This window comes from Montipora foliosa, chromosome 9 (assembly GCF_036669935.1).
Source record: "Montipora foliosa isolate CH-2021 chromosome 9, ASM3666993v2, whole genome shotgun sequence".
In the NCBI taxonomy this organism is placed as follows: domain Eukaryota; kingdom Metazoa; phylum Cnidaria; class Anthozoa; order Scleractinia; family Acroporidae; genus Montipora; species Montipora foliosa.
Genome location: NC_090877.1, coordinates 46,053,576 through 46,068,115, shown reverse-complemented (window position 1 = coordinate 46,068,115; position 14,540 = coordinate 46,053,576). Strand labels below are relative to the sequence as shown.

The 14,540-nt window shown below is 40.6% G+C and overlaps 1 protein-coding gene across 5 annotated transcripts in view; it reads left to right on the top strand.

Moving 5' to 3' along the window:
• Window positions 1-14,540, top strand: part of LOC137969353 (low-density lipoprotein receptor-related protein 6-like) — a 37,342-nt gene that overhangs the window by 17,073 nt on the left and 5,729 nt on the right. For all 5 annotated transcript variants that reach the window (XM_068815559.1, XM_068815557.1, XM_068815556.1 and 2 more), the window contains 10 exons: window positions 525-937; window positions 2,307-2,435; window positions 5,822-6,022; window positions 6,609-6,804; window positions 7,011-7,402; window positions 9,437-9,562; window positions 9,823-10,213; window positions 11,156-11,535; window positions 12,765-12,893; window positions 13,318-13,720. In XM_068815559.1, the coding sequence (XP_068671660.1) occupies window positions 525-937; window positions 2,307-2,435; window positions 5,822-6,022; window positions 6,609-6,804; window positions 7,011-7,402; window positions 9,437-9,562; window positions 9,823-10,213; window positions 11,156-11,535; window positions 12,765-12,893; window positions 13,318-13,720 (2,760 nt within the window). The remainder of the gene's footprint in view (window positions 1-524; window positions 938-2,306; window positions 2,436-5,821; window positions 6,023-6,608; window positions 6,805-7,010; window positions 7,403-9,436; window positions 9,563-9,822; window positions 10,214-11,155; window positions 11,536-12,764; window positions 12,894-13,317; window positions 13,721-14,540) is intronic.

Here is a 14,540-nt window from a genome sequence, read left to right as displayed (position 1 = left end):
AAGTTAATACTTGTAGTTGTCCTTGTCCTCCGATCTAAAGGTCCCAAATAATTAATTTTTATTGGTTGAAAGAGGAAAATAATCGTGCTACCGGCGCGGCACGCATTTTGTCTCGTATTTTTGTGGTACTCTGAATACCAACAGCGTCAAATTACAAAAGTACATACAATTGCAAACCTTTCATTCTATTTTTTTCTTTGAAACCGCTAGTATAAATATAGTATTCGCTCATTTCTGGCTTGTTACCTTCGACCGCCGAGCCATTTGGAAAGCCAGAGTAGTAGAAAATTTCATGCCTAATGATAATCAGCAGCTGGCCTGTCGTTTGCCGTTTGCTGTTTGACGCTAACGCGTGATTCTCAATTTCTATTTTTTCAGTAATACGTGCAACCGAAGAGATTCTTGAGCCATAAGACTCGTTTCCTTCGTCTACAAAATTCGTCCTATAGATACATCGTACTCAGTCAGCTGTAAGTGTTCTTTTTGTCAGCAAAACTAAATCTTTTTTGATTTCTGTATTGCAGGTTCATGTTTTGGACTGATTGGGGTGAAGAGCCCAAAATAGAGAGAGCTGAAATGGATGCTTCAAATCGTCAGTCAATTATCCAACAAGACATTTATTGGCCCAATGGGCTGACAATAGACTACAGCGCTCATAAAATATATTGGACGGATGCCAAATTGTATTATATAGATAAGGCAAATTATGATGGCTCAAGCCGTGAGAAAGTATTTAAATCTCCTGTACAGTGTACTTTGGGTCATCCATTTGATCTGACGTTGTACGAGAATAAAATATATTGGACAGATTGGAAGACAAGAGGGATTCACTCCTCAAACAAGAATACTGGAATGCGGTGCCAAATGATTTCATCAAATGCATATCCTCATATGGGTATTCGGGCATTTGAATCGAAAAGACAGCAACCTAGACCTGGTAAGTTTGTTGTATAAATAGCCAGACAACAGAAATCACAGATCCACTCGAGGTGTTCGATTCCTTCTCTCTCTATATCCAACCAGGAAAAGTTACCAGAGAATTTTCCATTTGGTCTCAGTGTTGTACACAACACTTCAATTAGTAAGATATTGGAAATACAGCTTAATTTGACACGGCTCAACGAAGTCCATTATCTTTCAAGATTCCAGATATGTATGACAGGAAAGACCCAATTACGCAACTTTTCCAATTTCCGAAACAAGAAAAAAAAACAAAAAATGAGACGGGTTTTCACGGGTAAGATTAAATGAGGAAAGAGCAGCCAATGCAATAATAAAAATGATAAAAATGGCACGCCTGTTGTATTTCCTATTTGAAATTGCTAACTGGCTTAAGAGGGGTGGCTCTTAACAACCAATCCGTTGCAATAGACCCCTCAGTTCAAATAGTCATTTCTCGGATTCCTTTAACTCTTCAGTTATCCTTTTTTGCCAAATGTGTTCTATCTAACATACCTTTGTATGATTCGACTCACAACCATATTTGGTCAATCACGTGACCAAACAGAAAATGCCTAAAAACTCAGCGAGTTAACTATGTTGTTCTCATTTTTTAATGCAACAGTATGAGAAAATTCTAACACAAAATCTGTAGCATGGATTTTAAAAGAAATTATTTCACAAAAACATTATGACGTCATAAGGTCCTTCTTTGACACACTTTCCAAAATATCAGTTCCATTTTTTGTCCAAATAGAAATTCCATGCTACAGTTTACGAAAATAGATTGGACGGTTCCCATCCCTTTAAAAAACCGCCTCTTCCTTTCGTTTCCTGGGGGCTTTTACCTCTTTTTCACTGAAACGCACGGCAGAAGACTGGGACTAGTTGCGCATGCGCCTTCTGTTTGAAGTGTTGACAGATTTCCATTGAAAAAGTTATTTCATAGAACCATCCATCCAACCTTTTTGTAAGGTTCTTTTACTAAAAGCTTCCTTAGCAACCATTGTCTCTCTGTGGTTAAATGCCGCCCCCCTTAAGCTACCTGGTTTGGTGGCTTAAATTTAATTAGAATTCTATTGAAATTTGGCGAATTGCTTAACTTTAAGTGAGTTGGGAAAGGAACTGTTTTCGCGGATTTTCGGTTGTTAGTCGCTAAGTGACCTGAAAAACCGCGCGTGAAAACACGGCCAATTATGTATCCAGTACAAATCTCCCGTGGTTAAGATTCTTTGTTTATAGTATCACCTGGGACAAAACGTTTTATTTCCCAAAGGATATGAATTGGATACAACATTGAGTTAACCGATTAGGTCTATTGCAATAATTTACACTGTAACTCCACTGCTTGTTTACTTCTTTTACAGGTAAAAATCCTTGCAATTCGACCACTAATGGAGGATGCAGTCATTTGTGTTTGTTGAATACCAATGGTCGTTCCTGCGCATGTCCCACTGGTGTTAGGCTTATGATAGATCAAATGACGTGTGAGCAAGGTAAAAGTCAGGTTTTTTAAACTCATTTGGTACAGTGTATTCCGCCTCTCTCAAGGCACGGCGTAAAGCTGTCGTCAGGGAACTAAGTTCCCTATGAAGTAAAAACTATCTTGTTCTAATACAATAGATTATCATTTTCTGATTTTAAATGCGTAGGTTTAAGACAGTAAAGGTGAGGAGCAAGGATGGCACAGTCGGTTAGTGCGCGGCCTTGGTGCAAGAGGTCCTGAGTTCGATTCCCGGATCTCGCACCCTTGTTTCGATTTCTTTCCTTTTCGTGTAGCTAAGTACCTTTAAATACCCGTAAAACGGAGCACTGATGGAGAGGGGGGAGTAAAATGAGCGCACCGTCGACCTCAGGTTTGTCAGTTGAATTACTGTTACGAGTTATCGACGTTAAATATGGTTACTTTACTTTACTTTACTTTACTTTAAAACATATACATTGATGTATATATCGAATCCAAAATTTGATTTTGGCGCCTTTAAGTATCTCCATCTTCCTCGCGGCCAAAACGATGGTATTACAGAGCTGTGACGTGGAAAATGCTTTAGAGGACAAGCATTTTATGGCGGGTAAGGAGAAAGGTTTGACCTCTGCGACTTATCACGCTGCTGGTAACCCAAATATGGCGAACTGCAGTTATCGAACTTGTATAAAGGGAACAAGTAGGCATTATTTTCCGAAGGACGAAACTTTACGGCAGAAGTGTTTTTGGTTTGTCCGAATTCACATGAAAGATGTCGTCCCTGTGAAAAAGTCGGCTTTGGGTTCCGCACATTTTGATGACATTTGTTTCCATATTGTGGGCATCCCAGTGTACGACGACAGTAGAAAATTAGTAGAGTCACCGAAGAGGCGTTGGTGGGTTGAAATGAAAATTCAATCTTTGTTAAGTGATTCTGAAGTTGAATTGTGACTGTGGGAACATTTTATCTCGGAATATTTGACTCAGTTTGGTGGGTTCTTCAGAATAGAGTGTGCAGGCTTGGTATTGTATGATACGATGGGCAACAGAGAGATTGAAAAATATCTCAAATTGTGTTGCATCTGGAAAACAACCACACAGGAAGGAAGCTACCCACAATGAAAAGGCTTTTTAAGTGAGAGTTTTTTCATATAATTTTTTTTCTTAAGCTATCTAATTTATTGAGATTCCCATACAAATCCTTATATTTTTGTCGGACATGTTCGCTTTCCCTCACACTGAGCTTGGGGCGCCTGTGGTTGAACATTCGAACGAACGAGCTTTTCGCTTGGCCCAGAACTTGAATCTGTTAAGGGCTGTTAACTCTTCGCTGTCCTACGTTTTCCTTCTGCAGAAAATCAACCGTAGTTAACAATTTTTTTAATTAAATAGTGGGTGTTTCCATGGCGCTGCAAGGCGATTGGAAAAGCAGGCAACTCATTGAGGTATATTATCTTCGTCATAAACAAAGTTGATCTAAGCAAAAACTCGTTCCCAGTCCACAGGAGACGAATTACGCTCTAAAAAGATTGAAAAAAAAAACGAGTTTAATTTACTTTTTCAAACTTAATTTCCTTTGTCATTTCGTAATCAAGACACAACAAGCTTCAAAAATACATGAGAATTAAATTTACTTCATAGGCACTTTAAGCAACGGCGACGGGAACGTCAAAAAGTTGCATATTTAGTGTGAAAAAACGATAGCTTTGCATGCCCTGCATGCTGAGATGATGTTCTCGTTGCCATCGCCGTCGCCGTCGTCGTTGCGTAAGTTCCCTAAATAAACGGGGCGTCACGCTGACGCTGCCTCTGCAATCGTATGTGGGCTGAGTTTCAGTCAATCTCAACCTGACGAGAACGTCAAAAAGTTGCATATTTAGTGGGAAAAACGATAGCTTTGCATGCCCTGCATGCTGAGATGATGTTCTCGTTGCCATCGCCGTCGCCGTCGTCGTTGCGTAAGTTCCCTAAATAAACGGGGCGTCACGCTGGCGCTGCCTCTGCAATCGTATGTGGGCTGAGTTTCAGTCAATCTCAACCTGACGAGAACGTCAAAAAGTTGCATATTTAGTGGGAAAAACGATAGCTTTGCATGCCCTGCATGCTGAGATGATGTTCTCGTTGCCATCGCCGTCGCCGTCGTCGTTGCGTAAGTTCCCTAAATAAACGGGGCGTCACGCTGGCGCTGCCTCTGCAATCGTATGTGGGATGAGTTTCAGTCAATCTCAACCTGACTCACGGTTAATCCGGTTTTCATACCTCATCAAAGTAGACCCACAGTGGTGCAGTGCTCTGATATCAGACATGGAACGAATAGTGTCTGCAAGAGGCTCCTTATTTTATGCTTTCGATGTCTTGAGCAGCATATTGGCCCTTAAAAGCGGGGAGCAGTCAATTATTTAACAAATAGATTCCATAGTGCGGTGCGTCTGTTCAGTAATAGATCAGAGATGACGTCAAAATGTGATGTTAGAGCAAAAAAGTGGCACACGAGGACATAGCTGAGTGCGTCAAGGCTGCTAAAACCAACCAATTACAGCGGAGCATCCTGCTTAAAAGGTGACTCGTAACCAGTCGACCTCATCGCCTGATGAAGACTAGCAGTATGCAGTCGAAACGTCGCGATCTATATCACAAGTGTCCACATCGAGACAAACGAGAATACTTTATTGTTATTATCGTACCTCGCCACGATGAATAACAGCAACCTTTTATGCGATATTTCATCATAGTTAATCCAGGAAATGGTTATGAAACCTTAAAAACTTCAAAAGCGAGAACAATGCTGTCGCAATCGATGTTGAATTACCCGTGACCCCGCACAATCTTTTGTTTTTGCTTCGCACGGGTTTGCAAATTAGTTGCGCATAATTTAATCGAAAAAAAAGGTGTGTTTTGTGCAGGGTCAAGGCCCAAAATATGGACAAAAATATGAAACAAAGGAACTTGTCGAGTTTCATAACCATCTCCATGCAATTACTACGATTACATGCATTTAGAAATCACTGGCGATCCTTGCAATCTGATTGGCTCTCAGTAGAGCGCTTTATTCACGAATCGCACAAGAATCGCACCATTTATTGCTCTAAATAACTCCTTTTCCACGGCCAATGAGAAAGGAATACTAAAACAAAACAACCAATCAGATATCAAGGCTTGCTTAAAGTAACCAATCAAATTGCAGGAAAATGGAAGACAAATAAAGGCATTGTGTGGCAAATTTTACAAGTTTTGTTCCCCCAACTTTGCTGTGCACTCGTTCGATTTTACACTTATATTAGACCAAATTGCACTCCACTCAGTTCAATTACCGTCATTGTTAATAGTTAAAATTTGCTGTTTTACCTGAGGTAACTGGGTTATCAGCATCGTTAGTGTTTTCTAAATTGACTTCATTAATGCTTCTCTAATTTACAGGTCCAGTTAACTTTCTCTTATTGGCAAGGAAAGAGGATATCAGGCTTATCTCACTGGATACACCCGATTTTATTGACATTGTTGTTCCAGTTTTTGGAATCAGACATGCAGTTGCTATTGACTTTGACCCTATCGACAAATTCATTTATTGGAGTGATGATGAGAATCTTGAAATTAAGAGATCCAGAGTGGATGGCACAGGTATGGATATGGACTATTTGTAACGAGGCCACCAGGATCCGTAATTTTTTTTTAACTCTTGAGTTCAAACAAAGAACACGGGCAGCCCATATAATGCATGTCACACTAGTGAAAAATGGTTCCTCTCACCACTCCCCTCTGGACCCCCAGTTTTCAATTCTTAGTGGTCCTGTTTTTAAAAGGGTGTGCGCAAAATATTTTGTCAAAGTGGCAGGCATTGCAAAAATTTGCATTTAGTAACCATTTGCAAGAAATCCATTTGTAGCGGAGCTCCGTCTCCAGACCTGGCAACTCTTTTACGATCGCACCTAACCATACGGTTGGGTCACGGAATGGGGACTTTGGACTTTGAACTTCGGACTACGGAATTGATCAGAATGTTGACCAAGATATTGTAACTAAAAAATCACTGAATTACTGCAATCGGCTGAAACTCCTTCGAACAAAGTGTAGGCTACCCGTAGCCTCTTGTTCCTTCTGAATGCAAAGTGTACCCCCAAAGGTGTACATTGTTAAGTATACAAACACCTAAAAAGAAGTTCCTTTTACTTTTTACCTTTAAAACAAATTGTTTTCTTGGTTTCAGATGTAGAGGTTGTCATAGCTTCGCAAATCAAACGTCCTGATGGAATTGCTGTTGATTGGGTGGCACGCAATTTGTACTGGACTGACACTGGTACTGATCGAATTGAAGTCAGTCGATTAAATGGAACAGCAAGAAAAGTTCTCATCAGCGAAAATTTGGATGAACCAAGAGCGATTGCTTTGGATCCATCTCATGGGTGAGCATTTGATTACAGATAGTGCTGTGATGTTTTTGAGAGGGAAATAAGACAAAAGGCAAAAAGTAAGGCACTTGTAGCCGAAAAATAAGTGCCTCATCTCCATTTGAATACTACCGGCAATAGATATTGGTTTTGGTTGGTACAGTAAATCATGGCAAATGCACAATCAAGTGAAGAGCGTATTTAATTTTTCTTTGTGTCAGCTACATGTATTGGACTGACTGGGGAAAGAATCCAAAGATAGAAAGAGCAGGACTTGATGGAAGCCATCGCATTACCTTGGTGAACAGCTCCATAGCATGGGTAAATGGGATTGCCATTGATTTCCATGAGCAAAAGATTTATTGGGCAGATGCTAAATACGACAAAATTGAGGTTATGAATATGGATGGGAGCAATCGAAGACCATTGTTGAATAAAAATTTTCCACACGTGTTTGGTTTTACTTCTAATGGTGATAAGCTATATTGGACAGACTGGAGAAAAAGGAACATAGAAAGTGTCAATAAACACACTGGAAAGGACAGAAAAATCCTCATTAAAAAACTACCGGATTTGATGGGATTAAAAGCAGTCAACCTCAGCCTTGATCTTGGTGAGTTCGCTTGATTTTCATCAGTTACACGTATCCAAACAGGTAATTAACAATTGTGATTAGCACCGCTTGTTGGATATGGGACTGGTTAGTAACCAATCGTTGGCTATTTACCATCTGTCATACATTATATAGAATTACTCAACAGAATATCGTGCTTCTGATTGCTTAATGACGAATGCATAAATAGGTTATAGGGTGCAATACGGAAGTTGCTATGGAAAACAAGGGATGGAGTGATTTTGTTGAGTATATAATAAATAAAAAATCCTATGAACTTGCTCGCGCATTTCGTGATTTATGGTCACTCTTGAGGTTTTGAAAGTTCTCAAATTGCACTCTCCTACGGATCGGGCTATTTTCAGAACTTTCAAAACATGACTCGTGCCCATAAATCCCGAAATGCACTTGGGCTCAAACAATTTCCTATGCATATCCAACACGCGCTCATGGAATAATTTTTCATTAAATTTTCATTAAATTATGAATGCTTGGACACTTGAAAATTAAAGCCAATTTCATTAATTTTATTAATCAATTTCCATATTAGGTCATACGGTACATGAGTTCATGTATCATATCATATCATATTATATATCTTTATTTACCCTCGGATTTTTAGAGTAGCTTGGTGTAGCTAACTTCTCCGAGCATTTACCCTCCCAACCACGATACATCACAAAAGACAGACCACAACACCGGGAACTACATGCCCTACCCTTTGCGACAAGTGTGTGGGTTTTTTTACGTCCCACAGGATTATGAACATTGAAGGGTTGTGAGACGGGACCTCCGGAGTTGAAATCACGACCTCCCGCGTGACAGCCCGGTGTTCAACCAACTGAGCCACCGGTGATAGTTGATAACCGAGAATGAGCGAACCAATCAGAAAGCTAGAAACGCAATATCCGAGGTCGAAAATTTAATCAGGAATTATTGGCTGGGGCTCAATTATGCAGATAGAGGATTAACTGTGACTGGATGAGGGTTGAGGGTAATTTGAAGATCGACTTTATGAGGATTCAATTAATTTTCAGGATGTTGCTATCCAACAGATATCACTCTCCGAAGTCAACATAACTTTCACAACATAAGTTGGACAAATTTCATAACAGATTTATTCCGATAGAGCTCTAAGAATGGCAATTTGCATTTTAAAAGAGTTGGCAGTTACAATTCTGTGACTCGGTGTGACACTTACCGTCAAATATTTTCCGTGAGTGGTCCATCAACCTCATTCTTAGATGCGATGTGGAGTTTACTGAAAAAAGCTGAGGCGCTGTTTTGTCGGCTAGTTTCCTCGCAGCCTTAGGTCGAGAAAAGTGCAGCTTCTGTGGACGCAATCTTATAATTTAAAATCCTACGGTTTTTTTTTTATCGATGTGAAGCGCCTGTGGACTCTTGAGGAATAAGTCTGCTTACGAGCCAAGTGGCTCATTAGGCCGGAGCTTATCCCGGTTTCAGTAGCATGAAGCGACTGGGAGTATTTCTACTCCCCCCTGGATGGGATGCCAGTCCATCGCAGGGTTACCTACCCCCGGCATTTTTGCCGGTACCCATTTATACACCTGGGTGGAGAGAGGCACCGTGAGAGTAAAGGGATAAGCACTATATAAATTAATTGTTATTATTATTAGTTAGAATTATGTTACTAGCTGGAATGAATAATAACTATTAATAAGAATTATAATTATGTGATATGATCCCTTTTCCCAACAAGCTGGACTTTTGGTACAACCCACAACGTTCTTCATCTCCTTTTGACAAACAGTTAGGTCACGCGTCTTCCTTGCTGCCTTCTGTTTTTTGTTTAGTCCATGGGTCGTACCTAACATTTCATGATATCGTTGAGTTTCATCGACTAATATCGGTTTTTTTTGCATAAGTCAACACCCGATACAATTTCAAGAAGTCAGTTTTTGGGTCTTGAATATTAAGTTGTAATACTATAAGACCGGGCAATTAAAAAGACCAGGACATCTCAGGAACCTGCTTCTCTGAGGTTAATAAAATGATGAAAATGTTCCTTTATAGGTTCGAACCCCTGTCAGCAAGATAATGGAGGATGCAGTCATTTGTGCCTGTACAGTCCAACAGGAGTCAATTGCGAGTGTCCCGATGGAATGGAACTGATGCTTGCAGACAAGAAGAGTTGTATTTGTAAGTTATTACCACAGTTAATTTTTCCTTGAATCTGGAGACCACATTCTGTGGGTGACAAGTGCAGTGGATGTGTGGGGATTGTACTTCTTGGTCTGCCGTTTGGATAAAGGTGCAAACAACACTCTCGCTTTCTTAATACGATACTCTTGGTTTTTTTCTGGAATCAAGCTTATAAAATCGCTGGCCTCTGCACAATAATTGGATTGAAGTGTTGCTTTTTTAACCAGTGCTTTATCTTTTCTTTTAATGATTCGCAGTGCCAGGGGCATTTCTGTTGTTTTCCAGCAAAGAAAACATTAGAAAAATCTCCTTGGATACCAACAATGGAGTAGTGATTCCTTTGGTGGGTGTGAAAGATGCGCGTGCATTGGACTTCAACGCTGATGAGATGCAAGTTTACTGGACGGATGGGGGCCAAAAGACAATAAGCAGAGCCTTCCTTAATGGCAGCCACATAGAACCGATAATTGAAGTAGACTTGTCATTTCCGGATGGTCTGGCTGTGGACTGGATCGCTAAGAACCTGTATTGGACGGACGCAAGCAATCACCGAATAGAAGTGTCCCGGTTGGATGGGCAACACAGAAAAATGTTGATTTGGAAGGATGTATGGGAACCACGTGAACTGGTGCTTGATCCGGTCTCAGGGTAAAATTCTGCTTTTCAAATTAAACCGATAGAAACAAGGAACGATTGGTAGCCGACGTTCTGGTTAAGGAACCTTTTTCCACTCCAATGCATGCTTTCTTCCACATTAGTATATCCATACACGTTTAATTTGTACGTTAACTTGCCAGGGGAAGGTGTCTGTTTGCAGACCGCATGGCACTTTTGTGTCATGTAACAGAGACCCCTTGCGGTTCCGTGCTGGAAATTAAGGACGGAGAGTGAGCAATCGGGCAAGGTGAAACTGTAAAATTCCGCGCGATCGAAACCATTACCAGTACGGAAAAATTGCTTGTTTTGGTTCTGACGTGTTATGGTTGCCCTATTGGTATTCAAATTATAGGGGAAGCACGACACCTCACTGTTATTTAAGATGGCGGGTCCTGGGAAATTTGAAGATGGCTTTTTTTTTCTAACACGGTTTAGTGGTTATCTATCGGGCCTCCCACCACTGCGAGCCGGGGTTCAACTCTGGCCTCGGCCAGCATGTGGGCTGAGTTTCAGTCGATCTCAACCTGACTCGAGGGTTTTTCTCCGGGTACTCCGGTTTTCCTCCCTCATCAAAATCGACTCACAGCTAATTAACATCTAGCTGTGGTGCTGTGCTCCGACATCAAACATGTACTGTATAGCGACAGCCAGAGGCGCCTTTGTATGCTTTCAGCCCGATGTCGTGAGCTGTGCCCTTCGCAATTCAGTCCTCGGCTGCAAGTAAGGGTGATTAGCATTAGCAATTATCATTATTATTATTATTATTTAGAAAAACGTTCAAACCATTTGGATTACGGTTTAAATTTCTTCATGCGCAAGAGTGGAGATTTAAAAATGGTCAATTGCACCTGACTGTCTTCACGGGATTCGATTTTTCTCACACTTGGACTGAAATATAAAACGCTTTTGATGGTTAACGTACATTTTTTGTAGACATATGTACTGGGTGAACGATGGAAGAAATCCAACCATAGAAATAGCTGACTTAGACGGATCAAACAGACGCACTTTATTCACCAACCCAAGTCCTCCTGCTGGCTTAACAATCGACTCTTCGGCCGGATTAATCTTCTGGGCCGATCAAGAAAGGAGGATGATTGAGTGTGCAAACTTAAATGGAACAAATAGGCGAATTGTCGTGTCAGGGCTGCCAATGACATTTGCATTGACACAGTTCGAGGATTATATCTATTACGCTGACTTGTCAACAATTTACCGAGCTAATAAAACGAATGGATTGGGTCAGACGCGAATTGAGAGCAATATTAACAATATTATGGACATCCTTGTATTTCACAGCAGCAGACAGGAAGGTATGTAAAGATTTTTGTACATAAATATTTTGTCCATCCGTAGTATCCCTTATGGCTAGTTTTCACTGAATCCCAGTCATCCAACGTGCGCACTCATGAAATAATTGTTAAGTATTTGTGAAGCATGCCAATTATCAAGAGCTTAGAGTTTGAAGCAGATTTGGTACTAGAATTGTGTGAGATGGTCCCCAATACAATACTTTTTGTGGTGGCGGTGGGTATTTTGGATTTAGCGAAAATATTTACATGGTAGCACTGTTGGCGCAGTAGTGAGAGCACTCGCCTCCCACCGATGTGGCACAGGTTCGATTCTCGGACATGACGCCATAAGACTAAGTGGGTTGAGTTTTTGTTGGCTCTCTAGTCTACTTCGAGGGTTTTTCTCCGGGTTCTCTGGTCTTGCTCCTTCAGCAAAAACCAGCTTGCAGCAGCTAATTCCAGCTGGCTGTAAGCTGTGCTCCAAGGTCATAAACCACGTTCATAAATGGCGATCACTTTTACATTCTTTTGTCTTCATGTTAATTAGACCTACTGCTCTCATTTTGAAGTAAAAATTCTCTTTAAATTTCCTCGTCGTAGCGAGGCTAGTAAGGTATATTAGCATTAAAACAAAAAAATATTTTATTTATCCGTCATTATGAAAGAGGTCTATATAGCGTTTTCACATGACGTCACGGCGGCCATGTTGGCGTTCCAAAACAAAGGAATGGCGGCCATGATTGTGTACCAAACTAATCCTCCGGGAATTGAACTCTATTTTTTGTGCAAATACTTTCTTTTGTTTTGGTAATCCAATATGGCTGCTGGTCACGTGAGTGAAAACGCTCTATACATGGTCGTAACATGATAGCGGCTGCCAGGGGCGCAATAGTATGCCTTCTGTCCGAACTAGGTCCTTGCTGTACTTTGCGACGACGGCTAGCGAGACAGTATTATTATTAATTTTTTTTTTTTGTTATTTCTTTTTTTAATATTATTACTTATTGTTCATCATTGCGAGCAGAATTTTTTAAGTATTTACGAGAATTGCCGATTTGTTGCGTTGTTTATTAATTGTTCTAGCCAATGCCTGAAAGAAACCCTCGATAAGAACAGTGTTTGTGCGTTTTAGCTCTTAATACTGCATGCACTCTTGCGTAATGTTGCAAGGGACCTCTTTACCATTATGCTACTGTAGATTCCCATGGGTTCTCAACGTTTTTCTTGTAACACCTCTCCTCATGTTTCAGGCTGGAATCCTTGTGCCGCCGACAACAATGGATGTAGCCATCTTTGCTTCGCCAAACCTGATAGCACAAGAGTGTGTTCCTGTCCCACGCACTATCAATTATTAGATACGGACAACCGAACTTGCGAAGGTAAACTAAACTTTTAAAGGACCTTAAAGGCATCCATGCCTATCGTTTTAACAAATTGCAGAGGTTATAACTTTCACAAATCGCAGAAGTGGACAAGTATTAGTCAATCAAGAGGTGGTGCAGGCTGCCAGCAGTAAACGCACAAAAAATTCGGACGCAAAGACCCGAGTGGTTTCGTTTTTTCCTCTTATTATTCTTAATTTCCGAAGTTTGTAGGACAGGACAATTTTGTTTGTTTTATCCCGTGGTTCGTTGTGTGTAAGTTATTTCCCTGGCATTTGATTTACGTGGGGTGCATCATGGGTTTTTTATTTCGATTACTTCGTTATTCCAAGGTTCGGTATGTCAATCTTTGCTCTACCAGTCTGTTACGGGGTTACTGAAACTGTGCCTTACGTATGTTAATTATTGTTCTCTTTTTCAGCTCCAAGTGTCTTTATGTTGTTCAGCACCAAAACCACCATTCGTCGATTCTTGATTGACTCTGTTGACAATCTCGAAGTGGTTTTGCCTGTGCGAGATTTAGAAAATGTGCTTTCCATCGATTATGACATCAACAGCCACTTAGTTTTCTGGATCGATGGCGGAACCACCAAATCAATCAAATGCGCTTATCAAAATGGAACCAATGTCAAGACCCTCAAGATAAACAGCGGTGCATCACCGTTTGATCTCGCCATCGACCCCTACGGACAGCAGCTCTATTGGACCGACAGAGTCTTCAATAGCATTAACGTTTACAGTTTGAGGCACAAAACTAATATGGGTGCGGTTTTCAAGAAGGATGATGTGTATCCACGTTCCATAGTGCTTTATCCTGAGAAGGGGTAAGTCTCGCGCCATGCACGGGTACAATTGTTAAGAGAGCACTAAAATAAAAAGCGGCAGTTTATACCAACAGTTTGAGTATTTTAAAAAGTATCTTGGCTCGTCAGGTTTATGACAGATATGGTAGGGCGTTAACGAGCGTAATGCAAACGAAAAGGACTGGAGAGAAATTCAGGAAAGCATAGTCGCCGAGTTGTAACATTTATCGCAGAAGATTAACCCTTGTGTTTTCTTCGAGGCAACTGCTTGTCATAAGACTGTGAAAATCGTCTTGTTGTATCTTATTTCTCTATTGTTAATTTTCGCTCGTTAACTGTAGTTAACAGGCAAGGAATGGGATGTTGTTTTCGGTTAATATCAATTAGTATAAACACACAGGTGATTATACAAAATCGCTCGCTCTCATTGGCTCGAAATCTCGGATTATCAGCCGATAATCACCTCGATGGACAAAATGGCTGCCAGTAGTCGTTTTGCCACTGTAAATGAAGATGATTTCGCGTTGAAATGTTTTTTTTTTTTTCTCTCTTTTGAAATAATCACCTCTGTATTTATACTAAAACAATTATTTGCTGAAGACGAGGTGATTATCGGTGAATATTCACCTCGACTTTGTCACGGTGAAAATTCACCGATAATCACTTCGCCTTCGGCGAATAATTGTTAAATAGCCGTTTTCCGGGAACGCAAAGTTTAATCTCTGTCTATTTTTAAGTCTGTGCCTGGGTAACTTGATGTATGGATGATCTCATTTTTTTATGAACACGTTCTGAGAGCGATTTTGATTTGATATGCGTTGATTTGCTGATTTCAATTTAC